We start from the raw sequence: 16,257 nt of genomic DNA on the forward strand, positions 1-16,257 counted from the left end.
TTGAAGAAAGTTGGTTGACACAAATCCAATGCATGTAAATGGGTGCCAGTTAACAACAGTCTTCAAAATATATTATTTTGTTTTCTGCGAACAAAGAAAGTCATACAGATTTGAAATGACATGGGGGTAAGTACATATAATAGACGCTTTTATCCAAAGTGACTTACATTGCATTATACAATACATTTGTTTCTGACTATGTACAATGCCCTGGGATCGAATCCATGACCTTGGTGTTGGTAGCGCCATGCTCTTACCACAGAGCCACAGGAATATTTTTGGTGAACTATCACTTTAAGTTTTGTTCATTTTAAAATATTGTGTTGTCAATAGTTTGTCATCTAGTATCTACATGATTAAAATGATCAAGTGTTTATGATGTTATGCAGATTAAATCGATTCATTTCCTTCATGCATGTTCTTCCTTTTAGGAAAGCAAGTCATCCACCCCAATCAGATCAAGGCTGTTCAAGAAGAATTTGCCCCCAGCCCAGAGAGAATCAAGTGGGCCATGGAACTGATCGCAGCGTTCGAGGAGCATCAGAAGTTGGGAAAGGTAAACACTCGCTACTCCTTGAGCTTCCATACAGAGTTCTGTACTATTTTCCAGCGTGACGTAACATCAAGACGTCTTCCACGACCCATGCTGTACCGTATCTTTTCAGCTTTCGTGGAAGGAAAGCAAATGAGGTGTCGAATATTATAGTTCCTAATTTAGTGCATCATTGAGTCCTGCGTTTTCTGCTCGGTAGGGCTGCTCGTGTCTGAGATGTGCTAGTAATGTACAATCTGCCAGTAATTCTTACGCTAAGGATGGCCTGGGGGGTGCGTCAGCATCACTTTCCTCACTCAGCTCTTCACTTGCAAGCCGGGATTCCAGGACCCAGTTGCTCGATTTATTTGAGACTTCCCATTGTTTTTCCATGCCCTTTTCAATCTGCTTTAAGATTTGTAACAGAACATGTTTGCAGAATATGCACCTGAATATTTTTAGCAGAACACCAACAGTAACAAACTTAGATTTAAGATACATACTAAATTTCAGCCTGTCCTCCAAGTAAATATGTGCATGTAGCTTATTACGAAAACAGTTCACGTTTTAAATTTAAGCGCCCTCTAGCGATTGTTATAAAAAACAACCCCATGGCGTTTTTTGCAAGCAGATAAAGACGCATTTATATTTGCATTTTTTTTATTATTAATGGTTAAATCCCTCCCCTTACCCGAAACCTTACTGCTTGTCAACCATTAAAAACAACACTTGAGTAAAAGTACAGTCACATGTATTTATTCCATTAAATAAGCCAAACAGTATAAGGGTATTACAAACAAGTCGCATTGCAAACCTACTGAAATGAAGCTATACAATAACTTTATACGTGGAACTCCGGGAACAAACATCAACACATCTTTAAACAAACCGGAACATTAGAATGACCTAATCGGTAACGACGAGAGCCAATAGCATTTCAGACGCTGACGCAATGATGGTGTCTGTCACGAGATAGACGAAAACCAATGATATTTCACTATTAAGGCTGATGTTAATAGTTAATAACTTGGTGCCAGATTTGAAAATTGGGAAACTGAAAGACAGCAGATGGCGATCGCTTTCGCGTCTGTTCCTCAAATAAATCGATCGTTGGACCTCTGTATACTTGGAATGTTTGTACTTTTCAACATTTTAACAGTTTTGTATCTGTATATCATGTGTATTTTTGTTATGTGATAAATAATATTTGATTCACTGCAACATACTGTAATGATAAGAATACTTTTTAAACGTATCCTACATATTTATGATATTTGTATTTTCTTTACATATATGCAGTTGCCTGAGGGTCTCCAAAAAAACGCAAATATTTGTATGGCAATAAAGCTTTCTGGAAGCATGTTATGTATGTATATATAGGATATCCTTCTGAGAAAGTATCTCAGTTATCTTATTTTATTCATCCAGTACTCTATTCTTTTCTCTTCAGGGGGCCTTCACCTTTCATGGCAGTATGATTGACATGCCATCTCTGAAGCAAGCTCAAAACATTGTCACGTTGGCTTCGGCTGTTCAAGGAAAGTGATGCGAACCCGAGTTTCTCAGACATCAAAATCTGTACCACGCTGGTCGTACCTTGAGCTTCACTTCAACACCCTCAAATGTACCTGTGCATTAACCAGCAGCAGAGAACTCTTTGGTTTCAAAGATCCTTTAAATTTTACTGTGTTGAATATTTATATCTAATTGACATAAATCGCTGAAATTTATTATAATTTTGCATTACCATTTTATGCGTTGATTTATTGTTTGTGTGTGCAGTGCCCAACCCCTGCCTCTGTCTTGTGTTAGAGCACACTATTGTCCATGGCAAAGGTTGTGTGTGCCCATTGAAAGGGCAACCAAACAGAGCTGCCCTGCAGTCGATCCTCCATTCAGCCTGAAGGCTGCTCCAGGGCCCTGCACATCAAAGTCCTATTTGCCAAGAAGCCTCCATGAATTTACCAAAACCAGCAGAGAGAGAATAAGTCTGCGAGCTCGCTCTAAATTGTAGGCCTTTGTTTCAGGGTACTCCCTCAAATAGAAGGCCTGAATGCATCTGCGGTCTGTCTCTGGGTTGACCCGCTCAGTGGCACGCCTCACACTCACCCGCTCACAAACACGTTCACAAAGGCCTCTGCAGTTTGTCCTTTTCCCTCTATGTAAATATCAGCAGTTTATCCTTCTTTCCTTGGCGTAGTTATCCGGTCAGCAGGTCCCACCTCTCCATCCAGCTTGTGAATCGCCACGAATGCGCCTGGGAGCTGAAAAGACATGCCGCCGTTGCCCATTTCATCAGCCTTCCAAGCACACACTTTGTCAAGAATGGCTCTTTTCAAATAAAACTCCAGGATGTCACTTCCAGTGAATGACCATCCTTTCTACCCTCGAGCGTGTTGTTGTTTTTGTATGTCACATTTGTCACAAATACATCTTGGAGTTCACTCCGTTCCCACTTCTTGCTGCCGGTCTTGGGCTCCCACGGGCTGATGAGATCTTTGGCAGAAATGACTGGGATGGATTTGTCTGGGATGGGGGTGGGGGGAATTGTTGATGGTTTAGTTGGTCACTATGGTAATGAAGGCCTCTACATAAAGCGGTGATCAATAGTGTCTGTGGCGAGAGTCTCGGGTCGAGCTCTGTGCCAGCAGACAGAAAGATGGAAGTCGCTGCTGTGAGCAGCCCAAAGGGCCAACAGTAAGCTGACGGCCTGGCACTCGGCCCACGCTTGTCTCCAGTACACTCTCCCCCATGCTCCTTGCCTTTTGAGCTCATTTATTTTTCATTTTCTTTGGAGTCTACTTTTTGGACTCGTGTTGGACAAGCCCTTTTGCTCTCTTTAAGCAAGTCCTGAAGACTTCCAATCAAAGTTTGGGGCCGTACTATCAAGAGGTTAATGCACATAGATGCTGAAACATGTGAATGGTTGTAAGACTCATCCACAACTGTTTTTCATTGAAAACCAGTTTTATCTCTTTGAAAAAGCTTTCCACATTATTAAGAAGTAACGGCGAGAATAAACACAATCACACAAAGGTTTGGTTGATGCCGACATCTGAATTTGTGAAAGATATCTAATTGTTGATTGATATGAAACTAAAGCTGACTTTTTCGCACGCAAATTAGTTTTTTTCATTACAGCTCGTAACCATGCTATCTTTTATTATTTTACCCTTTACTTTTAATGTCAAGTGAAATTACATTAAGTAACAGAATTAATCCTGACCCATACCCCAAAGGCAGCATTCATTTTATTAAATATCTTGAAACTGATCTGTGCAGGGTTTAAAAGACTCCACAGAACAGCGAAATGCTATTTCTAACTCTTTGTCATTTGTCATGACATTTCTATTATGCCTCTAACTTGACATAATCTTTTCAGCTCACAAGGCGGAATTATTTAAATACATTTACTAGTATTCCCAAAGAGAGTACAATACAATTAACACGAATAGGACCTTACCTAATCTTGACAGCACTCAATTAGGCTTGAAACACAGTCCTGATGGTTATGTGCTGAGATTGCTCTCATAAATTATCTGATATCAACCCAGCGGAGAAAATGCATGTATGCAAAGTGCTTTCTGAGGAAAATTAAAAGGAAACGTTTTACATATTTTTCATTAATCTCAATGGGACCCGTGTGGCAGGGAGGATTTTGCTCGCCTAATTTCTCGCCAAGGGATCTCCCAATAATGACTTCATTCTTTTACTAGACAATATATGACAAAGTCATTTCGACAAAGATGATTCCCCTGCAATAAAAACCAATCGTTTACAACAGGAGCAGGCGGGAACCATTTTGCAAATAATGTCTAATTGAAATGAAATTGAATTTATTGTCAATTGGGGTAATGAGTGAAATTGCTACTCTAATAATGCTATAAAATGTCTTTTTTTTGCTTGAAGGTTAATGTGAATTTGCTAGAATAACATTAACAAGAAGTAGAAAGAATATTTGCTTCTAATTTATTAGCCAATATTACAATTTATTTGCTCTTTTGAAAGTGTTAAAAATAATAGAAATGCGTACAAAACACTAAAATACAAATAATGTTACATTGCTCTGGGGAATATAACTTGGTGGTAATTGTATTAGAAAGCAAAAATCTAACTTATTTGGGTAATGAATTAGACGCATTTTTAACGCTGTAATCTCTCTGTAAAGACGCAGTGTGCTTTTATCAAATGTCACCAAATATATTTTAATGTATTTTTAATAATTACTTACTAAATACATATTTTGAGGACTCTCTTTATATTTCAGCAGTTGATTTTAATACACACTTAACTTTTTATATTGTTGATTAACGCATCAGCCAAACGACAACAGTGTTTATAACATTAAACTAATTTCCACATCAAAAATAGCCCGATTTTCCATAATTTTCAAGTAATAAAACCTGTCAACACTGTTATATTTTGAATGTTTTGGTGGAATACTGATGTGTCTGCTTGTGTGAAGGATAGTTCCCTCTGAATAAGCGGAGACTTTGAGCTGACTCTTTATTTGAAATGGAGACAGATCAAAGGACAAACCCCAGCAAACCTCCTCCGCTCTTTTGTCTGCGGTTGCTATGGCTTCGAGTGGAGGGGCCACGTAAATCAGACTCGTTACAGTGCGACAAAAAGTCTCAAAAAACGTTTTCATTTTTAGTTGGCCTGACCCTGTGTAGCCTTTATATTTATTTTCTTGTCATGAACAATTATTCATCATTTCAAAGGCTCTGTTTTTGCCTTCTTGTTTTCTCCATTTAAAGGTCACAATGATGTATTCATTATAGCCTATTCAGTTTAATAAGCCCACTGTAGTTTTTAATAATGCTAATCTAAATATATATAATAATAATAATTTATATGTAAACATTTTGAAGCAACTGCAAATGTTACTAAGTAAGGTTTTTGACAGATGTGAATGACTGCATCATAAAAAAATATTGTCTAAGTTGTTCCTGCACCCTGATGATTATTTTTAAATATTTTTTGTTGCTCTGTGGGCAGATGTAATTTCCACCTCACTGTTCAGTCTTAGGAGCAACCCATGGGTGGATTCCCCAATTACAGGCCCATGGCAGCCCCCCTTTAAATCCACTTTTCCTTCTGTTGTGACAAAATTGTGCAATTGTCGCGTAGCCTCCAGGATAATCAGAGCATCGTGGTTTTATGTATATTATGGCGGCTGACTCATTATCACAGAACTGCTCATGAATTAGAGAGAAATTAAAACAATTGCGCGATATCTTTCATGGATGCGATAAAACAGATACGCTTTTGAGTGCTGGTGAGCTTGCTGTGTGTCTTGACTGCATGGCGCAGCTAGTACCATCTCACCCACTGGCTTTCTGATGAAAGAAGAACAGAACTTTAAGAAGTGTGCCGCCGGATGCTGTCAAAATTGGGGCAAAAAGAGAATGGCTGTTCATAAAGGCGACATTTATTGCTTCTTGGCTGTTAAGACTTATGCTGTTAAAACCCCCCTTTGAACAGTGCAGATGCACCCAGACAGACCAATCGAGAGGAATATATGATCAGTCTGCTCTTAGCTTGATGTCCAGTTATCTATATATCCTTTATTATAACAGGTGTACTGGAGAAAAGTCAAAGATTTAATTTGTACCTGTATTTATATTAGACTGTACATTGTAACATTTTGCTGTAATTTTGCAGTTTTGCCTGTAACTTGCTGTAGATTTAATATTTTCCTATTAGAACTGTTTTTATTTTGAGTTAAACTTTACTTAAATCGAAATTGAAACACTTTGATTTTTGACATTCGAAATGAGCAAGCACAGACTGGTCTCATTACTGGCATTATACTATGCAAAAAAGTGTCATTCTTCCTGAGCAATTTAGTTTTGTTTATTAGTAAAAATATTTTAAACGTTTTAAAACACGAATTTTCCATAAGATATTTAGTCTTAATAATATATAAGATCTAGGTAAGTTTATGTTTAAAACAAAATTGTAAATCAAATCTACAGTAAGTTACTGGCAAACCTGCCGCAAAACTACAGCAAAGTTTACAGTGCATGTTATTAGCAATAAAATAAGTCAAAAAAGGCCTCATTGGTTCAGTTATTGCCTACTCGTCAAATATTTTCCTGTTTTACACGTAAAGTTTGCCTATAGCCGAAGAGTTTATGCTACTCTCTAGCCTCGGTACATCTGTTGTGACTGTTACCACCCATTCCCTTTCCAACTCATTGATTTAACTGTCAGGTATCGACTCATCCTTGTCGCGCACGTGAAACCGAGCTGCTCGCCTTTCCTTGAGATAAGTTCTGTAGAAGTCGACTAACCGTGTCCACCTGACATGTGCTTAGTGCTTAACAAGCCATACAGGAAAGACATACAATCTTATACCTTTAAAAATGATTTTTCTTCTTTGTAAGACGGAAAGTGTAAAAATAGCCTCCATTAGGTCCATTAACAAACATAACATAATGCTGAGACAATTTATGTGTACTCAAAATAACAAGTTTATATAAATATTTTGACATTGATGTTTTTTGTATAATTATAATACTGGCCCGTTCATATTTTCTTTTTAGTAGCGTTTTACAATCATTTTGATCAAAGAAACTCCCCAAATAACATGAACTCACGTCTGATTTTTACTATTTTAACTTTGCTGCGCATAAGTCCATTGCTGGACAGGGAGAGAGTGGAAGACACTTTGGTCCGATGGGACAACTAAACATTAGCCTATCTGTGTTCAGTTTGATGTTTTTTTGTCATTATTCCCTTCGATAGTGATTTAGGGTTAATTCAATTTGTAAATGTTTCAATGAAATGATTTCCTTTTGTGTACTTCTTTTTTCTTTTTCTATAATAGTTTAGTTTTAAACTGCATGAAAAAAAGTATTGTGGTATTTTAAAAATATATATATATTTATAAATTAAAATCTGTAATTTATTTTCGACCAATAATAATTTTTTACATAGAACTGTTCTTTTAACAAGTTAAGCGCGTGCCTGTGTTTGCACAGTCAAGCTCTAAATTGTAGTTTATGACATCATCTCTGCTAATCCAATTAAACATGTTTGTCCTATAGACCCAGAACTTTGAATGAAGAGTGAATACCGCTGTTTAACTATTAGGCGGCTGACAATTTTATGGCTTTGAATGAATCAAATACATTTGATATGTTGAACCTGCATTCGTGCACCATCTCCATTACTTTTATTGCATTACCTATTTTGGAGGAAAACAATTTTTAGGTGAAATTCGTAAATTCGTAAATTAATTTATTGCAAAACACATCAAAAGAAATAACGTCTTATTTTATTTAGCTATTCAAAAATGCTATTCAAAAAGTGCAGTTATTACTGATATCGAATTTTTAATGTAATGTACTGTCTAAGTCGTTTTTTCCCTAATAAAACTAACAAACAGGGAAAAGTAAAAATATATGTGAAAGTAGTATCTTCCAAACCTGTTTGAATAGCCTAATTTTTATGTATTCAATTGAAAGAATCAAAATTATTTTATTATAATCTAGCATAATCAAGTTTAGAGGCAGTATTTTGTCTGTAGTTTTCCACATATTCACATCGTTTCTGGCGACTCCAACGACTATTCTCTTTCTTATTTGAAATTGTTTAAATAATTTAAACGTATTATACAAGCTCACGACCAGGTACATATTTTAAAATAATTATATAAAGAATTTTACTTAATTTAATTGGCATAATAGTTTCTGAACAACTTTGAAAACGTTTGCCCATAATTGAAATATGTATTGATTTATTCAAAAGTATAGACTATTATGGAAATAAAATTATGAAGGAAAAGCACGCGTCGTAAAATGTGTGTCTTTATTCATTATTTGAAATATTAAATTGAACTTTTAAAAAATAAGTATTTGCTTCAATTTGCTTCAAGAATTAACAGGACGTCTAAAACAATATTTTTGGTCTAAAATGTCCAACATCTCCAACACTTCTGATTAATAAAGTGTAAAAACTATTTTATTCATTTGATCACATCTAATCTGTTCCTGTATTAATATACTTAATTAAGTAACTCATTGTAAAATAAAAAGACTTATTTCGGGAGATTTTAATTCATACAGTGAGTTAAAAGCACATTGTATAGTAAAATGGAATAAGGAACATGAATCACTATTTCATTGACAGCCATCAATTAATTGGTTTACAATTTCAAATCTGGCAACACTAGGCTTGACCCTCTTGTATACAAGTTATTTATTGCATCCACATTTATATTTATAGTATGTCAAAAAGCTTTCAGAAACATTTGTTCTATAAGCAACCAGTATTTAGATTTTTGGGGAAATTGGCTAATTATGTGTCCCTTTCTGCTATTCTGTCTCTGTAAGCTCTCATAACAGCAATGTCTATGGAAATCCGTTTGCATATCAATAAAAATGTTGCCTCTACAACAAAGAAACCACATGGGGTGATTGAACTTAATAAACCTCAAGCCATGTAAGCTGAAATTGCAGATTTATTTTAAGAATGCTCTAAATACACATATGCTATAAACTTAATACCAAATAAGACTTAACTGGCTCTAAAATCTTTCTAAAGTCACAGTGATGTGATGCATGGACACACATCTCAGTCAGCAACATTTCACAACGAATGGCAACTAACTATATCTTAATTATTTCTATGTTCAGCAGGATGTAGTTGGGGATGGGCTGTCATAGGCTGGTAAAGGCACTTATATTGGCATGTAAGGCAGTGATGCCCAGGTAAGGAGCTACTCTTCTCTGAGCCACGGCACAGCTGACTGCTCCAGGAGCCAAAGTAATGAGGGTTCCGCTGGGGGCTGCCTTGTTGGAAAGGTGGCTTAACCCTGCCTAGGCGAGGCAGGAGCCCGGGTTCTGCTTTTTTAGTTGGAGCCCCTTGCAGGGCATGTGGCCCTCAATGAACATTTTGACAATGCCGATGATACACACGACGTGATGAAAGCAAGTCATCTTTGAGAGTGTGTCTGTTTTGTTGCATTATTTAGATTGCTTGCTGCTCAAATGGGTTTCCTGAAAGCCGGTCTCATTTCTTTTGGGGTTTGAGTGTTATCAAACATTCCGAAACCATTGTTTGGACATAAAATATTGAAGTTTACCAAAAACATTATGCTAAAAAGATTTAAAAAAAAATACTTTTTCTTTTTTGAGCTTTTTGGTTTCATAAAAAAACTTGAGCAGGTTCTTTGTAGTGAAAAACAGATAGAAATGTTTCTTTAAGAAGTATTTGAAAATAAATGTTCTATATGAAACCAAAATGTATTCTATGGCATCGCTGCAAAGAACCTTTTTGCACATTTATTTCCATGTGAATAACCTAAAAACTATCCTATAAGCATGAAATTTTAAATGCGTAAGCAATGGGTTAAGGGTTCTTCCTTTAAATCATATGATATAAATTCATTCCCTTTCTTAAGCCATTTTAAGATTTTGCAATTTATTCATGGAATCATCCAATACTATGTATGCAAATTACTATAATGTTTAAACAATTTGCTTTTCATTCATGTACAAATCTCTCAGGCAGGCTCAGGAATCATGATTATCTTTATAATCAAATGTACTGTTCTCCCACAGGTGCACATTGTCATGTAAGAAATACATGTCAAGGGACTTTCCAAAACTAGACAATTAATACAATTGTAAGGAGAATTCCGCTCTTGTCACCAAGATGAATTTGCTCTGTTATTTTAGCAAGATATGCTGTCATTTACCACTGAAGATGTCAAGAACGGGGCAAAGGTGCTCATCCCCTAAGAGTTGTGCCTAATTATATAATTTGTCTTGTGAGTGGGACAGAACTCTGTAAAGTCTCCACTGGGATCACATCTTCAGCGGCCCGAGTCCATCATCGGTTTCATCAACCCTCATTTATGTGAGGGCACAGTGAGCGAGTTCATTTATCTTTTCTTCATCCACAGGAACTAGACAAGTCACGCAGGCATTCTGTGGCCTCAAAGACTACCTTGCATGTTTAAATATCATCCAATATCAGGCCTTAATCTCATTGATATACCGTTATAAAGCATGCAAGTGTAGAATGATGTCCGTAAAGACTGGTCATGTGAACAACCAAGTGTACAGTAGTTACTGTACATATTTCCTAGTAAACATTCAAAATGGACCTTACTTTTTTTTAAAGGCAACTTCCCAGTCTGACAGTTCTGAAGTGTGAAACAATTTTAAGGTTATTCTGAGTAGCAATCGTAATCCAAATTGCTTATCCATATCGGACATTAGCGTGTGCTCAGTCCTGTATTTATTCTGAGATGCGCGAACACAGCCAGGCAAATCGCAGCCTATCCAGCTTGGATTCGCACCTGCTGAGGGAGGAAGGAAGCAATGCGTTCTGGAGATACGGCCTGCGAGCGAGCCTAGCAAACCTTTACGAAATGTCACAGCAGTTATGAAAGCAAGTCATTATCAACTCAGGGGGACCCTTGACACTGGTTTACGAAAGATAGTTCCAGTAGTTCAAAACCACGTCTTTAAGCCATTCCAAGGTCAGCTTGAAACAGAGAAAGTGACTTGTGATGTTTAAGAACATCTAGGCACTCATGTGAAGCAGGCACGGTCTTTGGTGACCACAGACACATGAAGGGTATCTGGGGAAGTCTATATGTTCGCTTATGGGCCTATTAAACAGAGATATACAGTGTTGGTTCTGTATATTTAAGGCAGATGATCTTCAAAGCATGTATCAATGTTTTTACCGTTTCTCTTTTTTTATTAACCTTCCTTTTCCTTACACTTCTCTCTCCTCTTGTTTGAGATGAGAGGATCCAGCACTGTGGTTGTCCAGCTGTGCAGGATGATTTCCTCACACTCAATGTTGACCTTTTCCTGAATGGCGTGAGTGTAAGTAAATGATGACACATTTTCACTTTTGAGTAAACTAATCCTTTTAAACGTTTTTGTTTTCTGCCAATCTGGAACATCCACTGCCCAACAGCCAAAACTCTGATAAAAGGCAAATATGTTTTTTTAAAGGCCTGATGTTTTTTTTGACCTGCATTCAAGCAGGTCACACTGTCCATGATGTTTCCAGATCAGACAGATTTGATATAAAACATTTGAATACTCTCTTAGGACAAGGCCCATCCCCACAAATGCTTCTGAACACATAGAAGGAAACATTTTCTTGGAAGTCAATTCCGCATTTAGGACTATTTAAACAGGACCTGTCAAATACAAGGCAAACAGAAGTAGTTGCGTGGCTCTGATGTGCAGTTCATGTGCTGCATAGGCTGAATGGACCAGGTGTAGAGCTCTGTCTCCTGGACATGTCCGTGGACGACCTTGCTCTCATCACCAAGTGCCTTGGAAAGCCTCCCAATCCTGGGGATCCATATTTGGACCAGCACCAAGTTTGAAGGCCCACAGATGTTGTGGAAAGGCCAGGCATTATGACAGTATTCTCATGCAGACAGGCAGGATGATTCATGTTTTAAAGATAAAAGGGATACTCTAAATTGTGCTTGGAGCTAAGATGCATTCAAATCAAAACTTGTTTTACCTTTTTTTAGTATCCATACTCACATACTTAGTTTTTTATACTTTTAGTTAATAATGACAATACTAAATAAAAATGTTCAGCATTCTCTGAGTTTTTCTTAGAAAGAAAATGCATTGGATTACAATTTATTAGGTCATTGATTCATATGTGTACATTATACCTAAGTATTCAATTTAAATGTCAGATAGACATTTAAAATGATGAAGATACAATAAAGTGAAAAGAATGCTAAACAAATAAATGTTTTCAACATTAGAAACATTAGCCAGACATTGTCTATTTTTAACGTTTGCGGACAGATAACAAAACCATACGCTTTGTTAACCAAATTTTGAAGTGTTAAAATTGTGTAGGCTAAATACGGAAACAAAAAATCTAACCTGTAACACTATATAATGCATTTTATTTACAAATATATTTTATTTATAACTATAAGACATATTTCTAAAATTGCTTGGTGTTTATGATGAACGACTCATTTATAAAATGTTTTAAAGTTACCAACAGATTAGTGTTACCAACGAATTCTTTTAGAAACGAACAAATAAATTATGATGTGCTTGCCGAGTAATTGATTTAATGAAGTTCTTACGAAACCATTAAAAGCGAGTGGAGGTCAAGCAAGCGGCACCCCTGAGCGCTCATTGTCAGATGTTTAACTCAAGCAATCTTTTGGGAAAGACATCGGGGCTAATAGGTGAACTCACAGCTGTCTGAGTCGAGCTTGAGCTTTCAGAGCAAATAGCAAACAACTACTCATCCGGCCTCTAACTTAATGGGACGGCAAACCTTCTCAACAACCTCCTCTTTACATGCATGCGCGAGGAAAAAGCACGAATCGTAATCAATAACTGCGCTAAAACAGTTGTTAGTTAAAAGGAGAAACGCATGCAACAGATTTTCTCTTGAGCTCATAAAAATGTACTCACGTTGCACTGTATAAACACCCCATAAGTTTTCGCCCGTGCATCAAAAGTTTTCCTGTCCGTGTTTTAGAGTTAAATCTCGGAGTGCATGGAGGAAACATGCAGTCCTGCAGCTGCAACTGGATTGTGTTTTCTCACTTATTCGGGAAACTTAAGATAGTAGGCAGGTAGGGTGCTCGCAAAGAGTTTGGCAGTTTGCCTGGAGAATGAACATGTGCCCAGTTTTCTTGGTCTTCAAAGCAGACTCTGGTAAAACATTTAACCGATATTTATAATAGCTCACATGTCCTACTTGAAGTTGTAATAATTTTTAACATAATTAAGAAGATAGTAAATTTTGTTATGTTTAAAATGTGGTTATAGAGCCGGGATATTTCTGCACAGTTATTCCGTGTTTGTCTTTGAGAGTCTCCGCCTCTCTTTAAACTAGATTTGTTAAAGGTCTAATATCATTGAGCTCTTGCAAATACGTCCTAATTTTTGAACACGTGTTCTGATGTATAAACCATTATGGATTGATAGTTTTGTTGTTGAACATAAAAATTACACTAATATCAAGATGTGGTTGACAAGTGTAAATGTTCAATTAAGAATATCTTAGACGTGCATCAGCCAAATTATACATTAAAATAACCATGCATTATCCGTTTATAATTATTTAAAATTGTATTTGACTCATTTTATAATTTTTCTACATTTATAACGCTCCTCTCTCTCTGCAGACCCCCATACACCGTGGCAAATATTTAATTAGTGCCGTAATTTACCTCTGAGAGTTTGCAGGTTCTGTGAATAAATATGGTAGTGGGAATTGAACACGCAAAACGGTACACAGATCTAAAATGCATGAAGCGCATTTTCTTAATATAAGTAGGCTATGACAACATTTTAAGTTTGTATGTTTTTTTTTTATTACAAGTGTTTCACGTGCTCTTGTTGCATGGCAAAAAGAGGTGCACAATGACTCGGGTACTTTGAACCCTCGTCAAACACATAATGAGAAGCTGATGGTGTGAAATCTGACTAGACTGTAGTAAACAGCTCCTCTGATGTGATCATTCTGTCCAATAAAGGGAATACGGGAGAGAACTCGCTGCGTTTTCACACTGACTTCTGCTTTGTCTTTTGAAAAGTGGCGTCTGAGAGTCTGACTCTTAGAGTTACTGATTTGCAGGCTGTATGTTAAGGTAGACCATGTAAGTGATTTCCACGGGCATTGCACTAAAGGAGAACAAATCGCTGACAAAGGGGTAGGTTTTCGATTCAATAGCGTCGTTAGGACGACCGAAAAGTATTCCACAGATAATAAGTTCTACTTCAAAGCGTCTCCTATTCAGCTGTGACTGCTGCAGCTTTTATAAAGTCCCTCTTTTCTTTCCGAGGGGACCATCCCTTTGGTTATTTTTCACCGTGTTTATTTTGCTCCATTCAAAGGACACTTGTTTTAAATAAATAGAAGATCATTCTTTCCTTGGGCAAATAATAGTTTCCGGACAAAAGATGGGCAGAGCGCGCGCTTGTCTCCAAATTAAACCTTAATGCGCACGAGGGATTTCAAAGATTTGAAAACAAAATATGAGCAATTCTGATAGAGTTCGAATTGACTGCTCTAACGTAGCATGAAACAACAGGTCAGTGCGACTGTATCTTAATAGAGTGTCTCTCAATTCAAGTGGCCTGTTTCCAGTGGCCGCTTATCACACACTTTATAAAGTGCCCTTGAACTTCACACTATTAATGGGGCGTTTCACCTATACACGAAAAGCTACGATCTCCTACGACGCAACAGCATTCATTTTTTATCTTTATATAAAGCAGCATGACGCTTGTAAATAATGTGATTTCATTCAATTATATCCCTCCTTTGTTGTTGTAATTAAAACCTTAACTTTTCGACACACTCTTCTCACAAAAAAGCGAGGTTTCTCTTCACGGTTATAAAATATTGTGTATACTTATTTTGAGAGCGGGGATGCTTCATGGAAGAGGTCCCTGCTTGATGATTGGCCATTAAGTGGCAGTTAGTATTTTTCCACCATAAATATTCAAATGTAACCCATAGAATCCTAACGCACCGTGCAGTCTTCCGTTCTGATGTGCATCTCTTTGAAGTTGTGCAGGACTTGCACTGGTCAATTTTGAGTCTATAGTCTGGGACGGGGGTACTTTGAAAGTGCGATTTTATCCTTTATGAAGGATAAAAGACGGGGGACTTTGTTTTATATTCTCCATACAAGATTATTTTAATGGTTAGACACCTTTAATGTTTTATTTTTCCATGAATGATTCATGTGGTTGCTTTGCGCAATTTTACATTTTGTATGTATTTGGGGAAATGTAATAAAAACGTGCAGTTGTTGCACAGTTGTATAGAAAGAATGCTTACGAAATTGCTTTGATCTGGTTGTTTTTTGTTTGCCAAATTTTACATAAACTAAGAGCATTATCAGAATTTAGAACATATAATGAGTGGGCGTTTTCAAAACTGGTAGATTGTTGAATTTAAAAAGATACATACATTGATAAATGAATAAACGCCTTCTTACTTAAAAGACGATATTTACACGTCCTGCTTTTATTCAAGTTTTCCATATAACTATACACAAACATCACATTTCTTCACGGCCTTCTTACGTTTTCCATCAACGCCATCATGCACCTCAAAAAAGTTACTACACAGGTCATGCGAATAATTCTTCACATTAAACAGCCTATTCAAGTAAGACCTTTTTACAAAACACGATATTTCACTTCATTTCACCAAAATTATATTATTCTTTGGTGTATCTGTACGTTTAACCAACAAATACCAGCAAATAAATTACAATGTACAAAACTTGAGACACTACGACAACATTCACAAGCATCAATACCATTAACTATTTACAAATCAGTCAGGGATAGGCCTGTCAATGATACATTATTTAGGGTCTCAATGGACATATTCGTACTCTTTAATCAAAGTTACACTGATTTTGCATAAAATATAAGTTTAAATATTTTAAATATCACAAAAACCGCCCTGACCACAGCTGTTGTATAAACTTTAACCAAGACTTAACCCATTTAAAATTCTTTTTTTCTTTGACACTGACAGTATACAAGTTTGAAAATTAAAAAAGTCACTGCATTTTTTTAAACAATGCCCCTTACACGTGTAAAATGCTTCTATAAAAGATTTCTGAACACAAGGAATGTAGGCTAATGCTAAAAAACAACCAATCAGGAATCTAGAGCTCATATGAAGTTATTTGATGACAGGTCATGTAAAATTTCAACAAAATGTGA

The 16,257-nt window shown here is 36.6% G+C and overlaps 1 protein-coding gene across 1 annotated transcript in view; it reads left to right on the forward strand.

Annotated features, from left to right (window-relative positions):
* clybl (citrate lyase beta like) overlaps positions 1 to 4,791 on the forward strand; it is a 56,462-nt gene extending 51,671 nt beyond the window's left edge. The window contains exons 7-8 of the mRNA XM_056754436.1: positions 432 to 556; positions 1,983 to 4,791. Coding sequence (XP_056610414.1) covers positions 432 to 556; positions 1,983 to 2,078 — 221 coding nt within the window. The 3' untranslated portion in view covers positions 2,079 to 4,791. The remainder of the gene's footprint in view (positions 1 to 431; positions 557 to 1,982) is intronic.
* The last annotated feature ends 11,466 nt before the right edge of the window (positions 4,792 to 16,257 follow it).

Source organism: Triplophysa dalaica, chromosome 8 (assembly GCF_015846415.1).
Source record: "Triplophysa dalaica isolate WHDGS20190420 chromosome 8, ASM1584641v1, whole genome shotgun sequence".
NCBI classification, from domain to species: domain Eukaryota; kingdom Metazoa; phylum Chordata; class Actinopteri; order Cypriniformes; family Nemacheilidae; genus Triplophysa; species Triplophysa dalaica.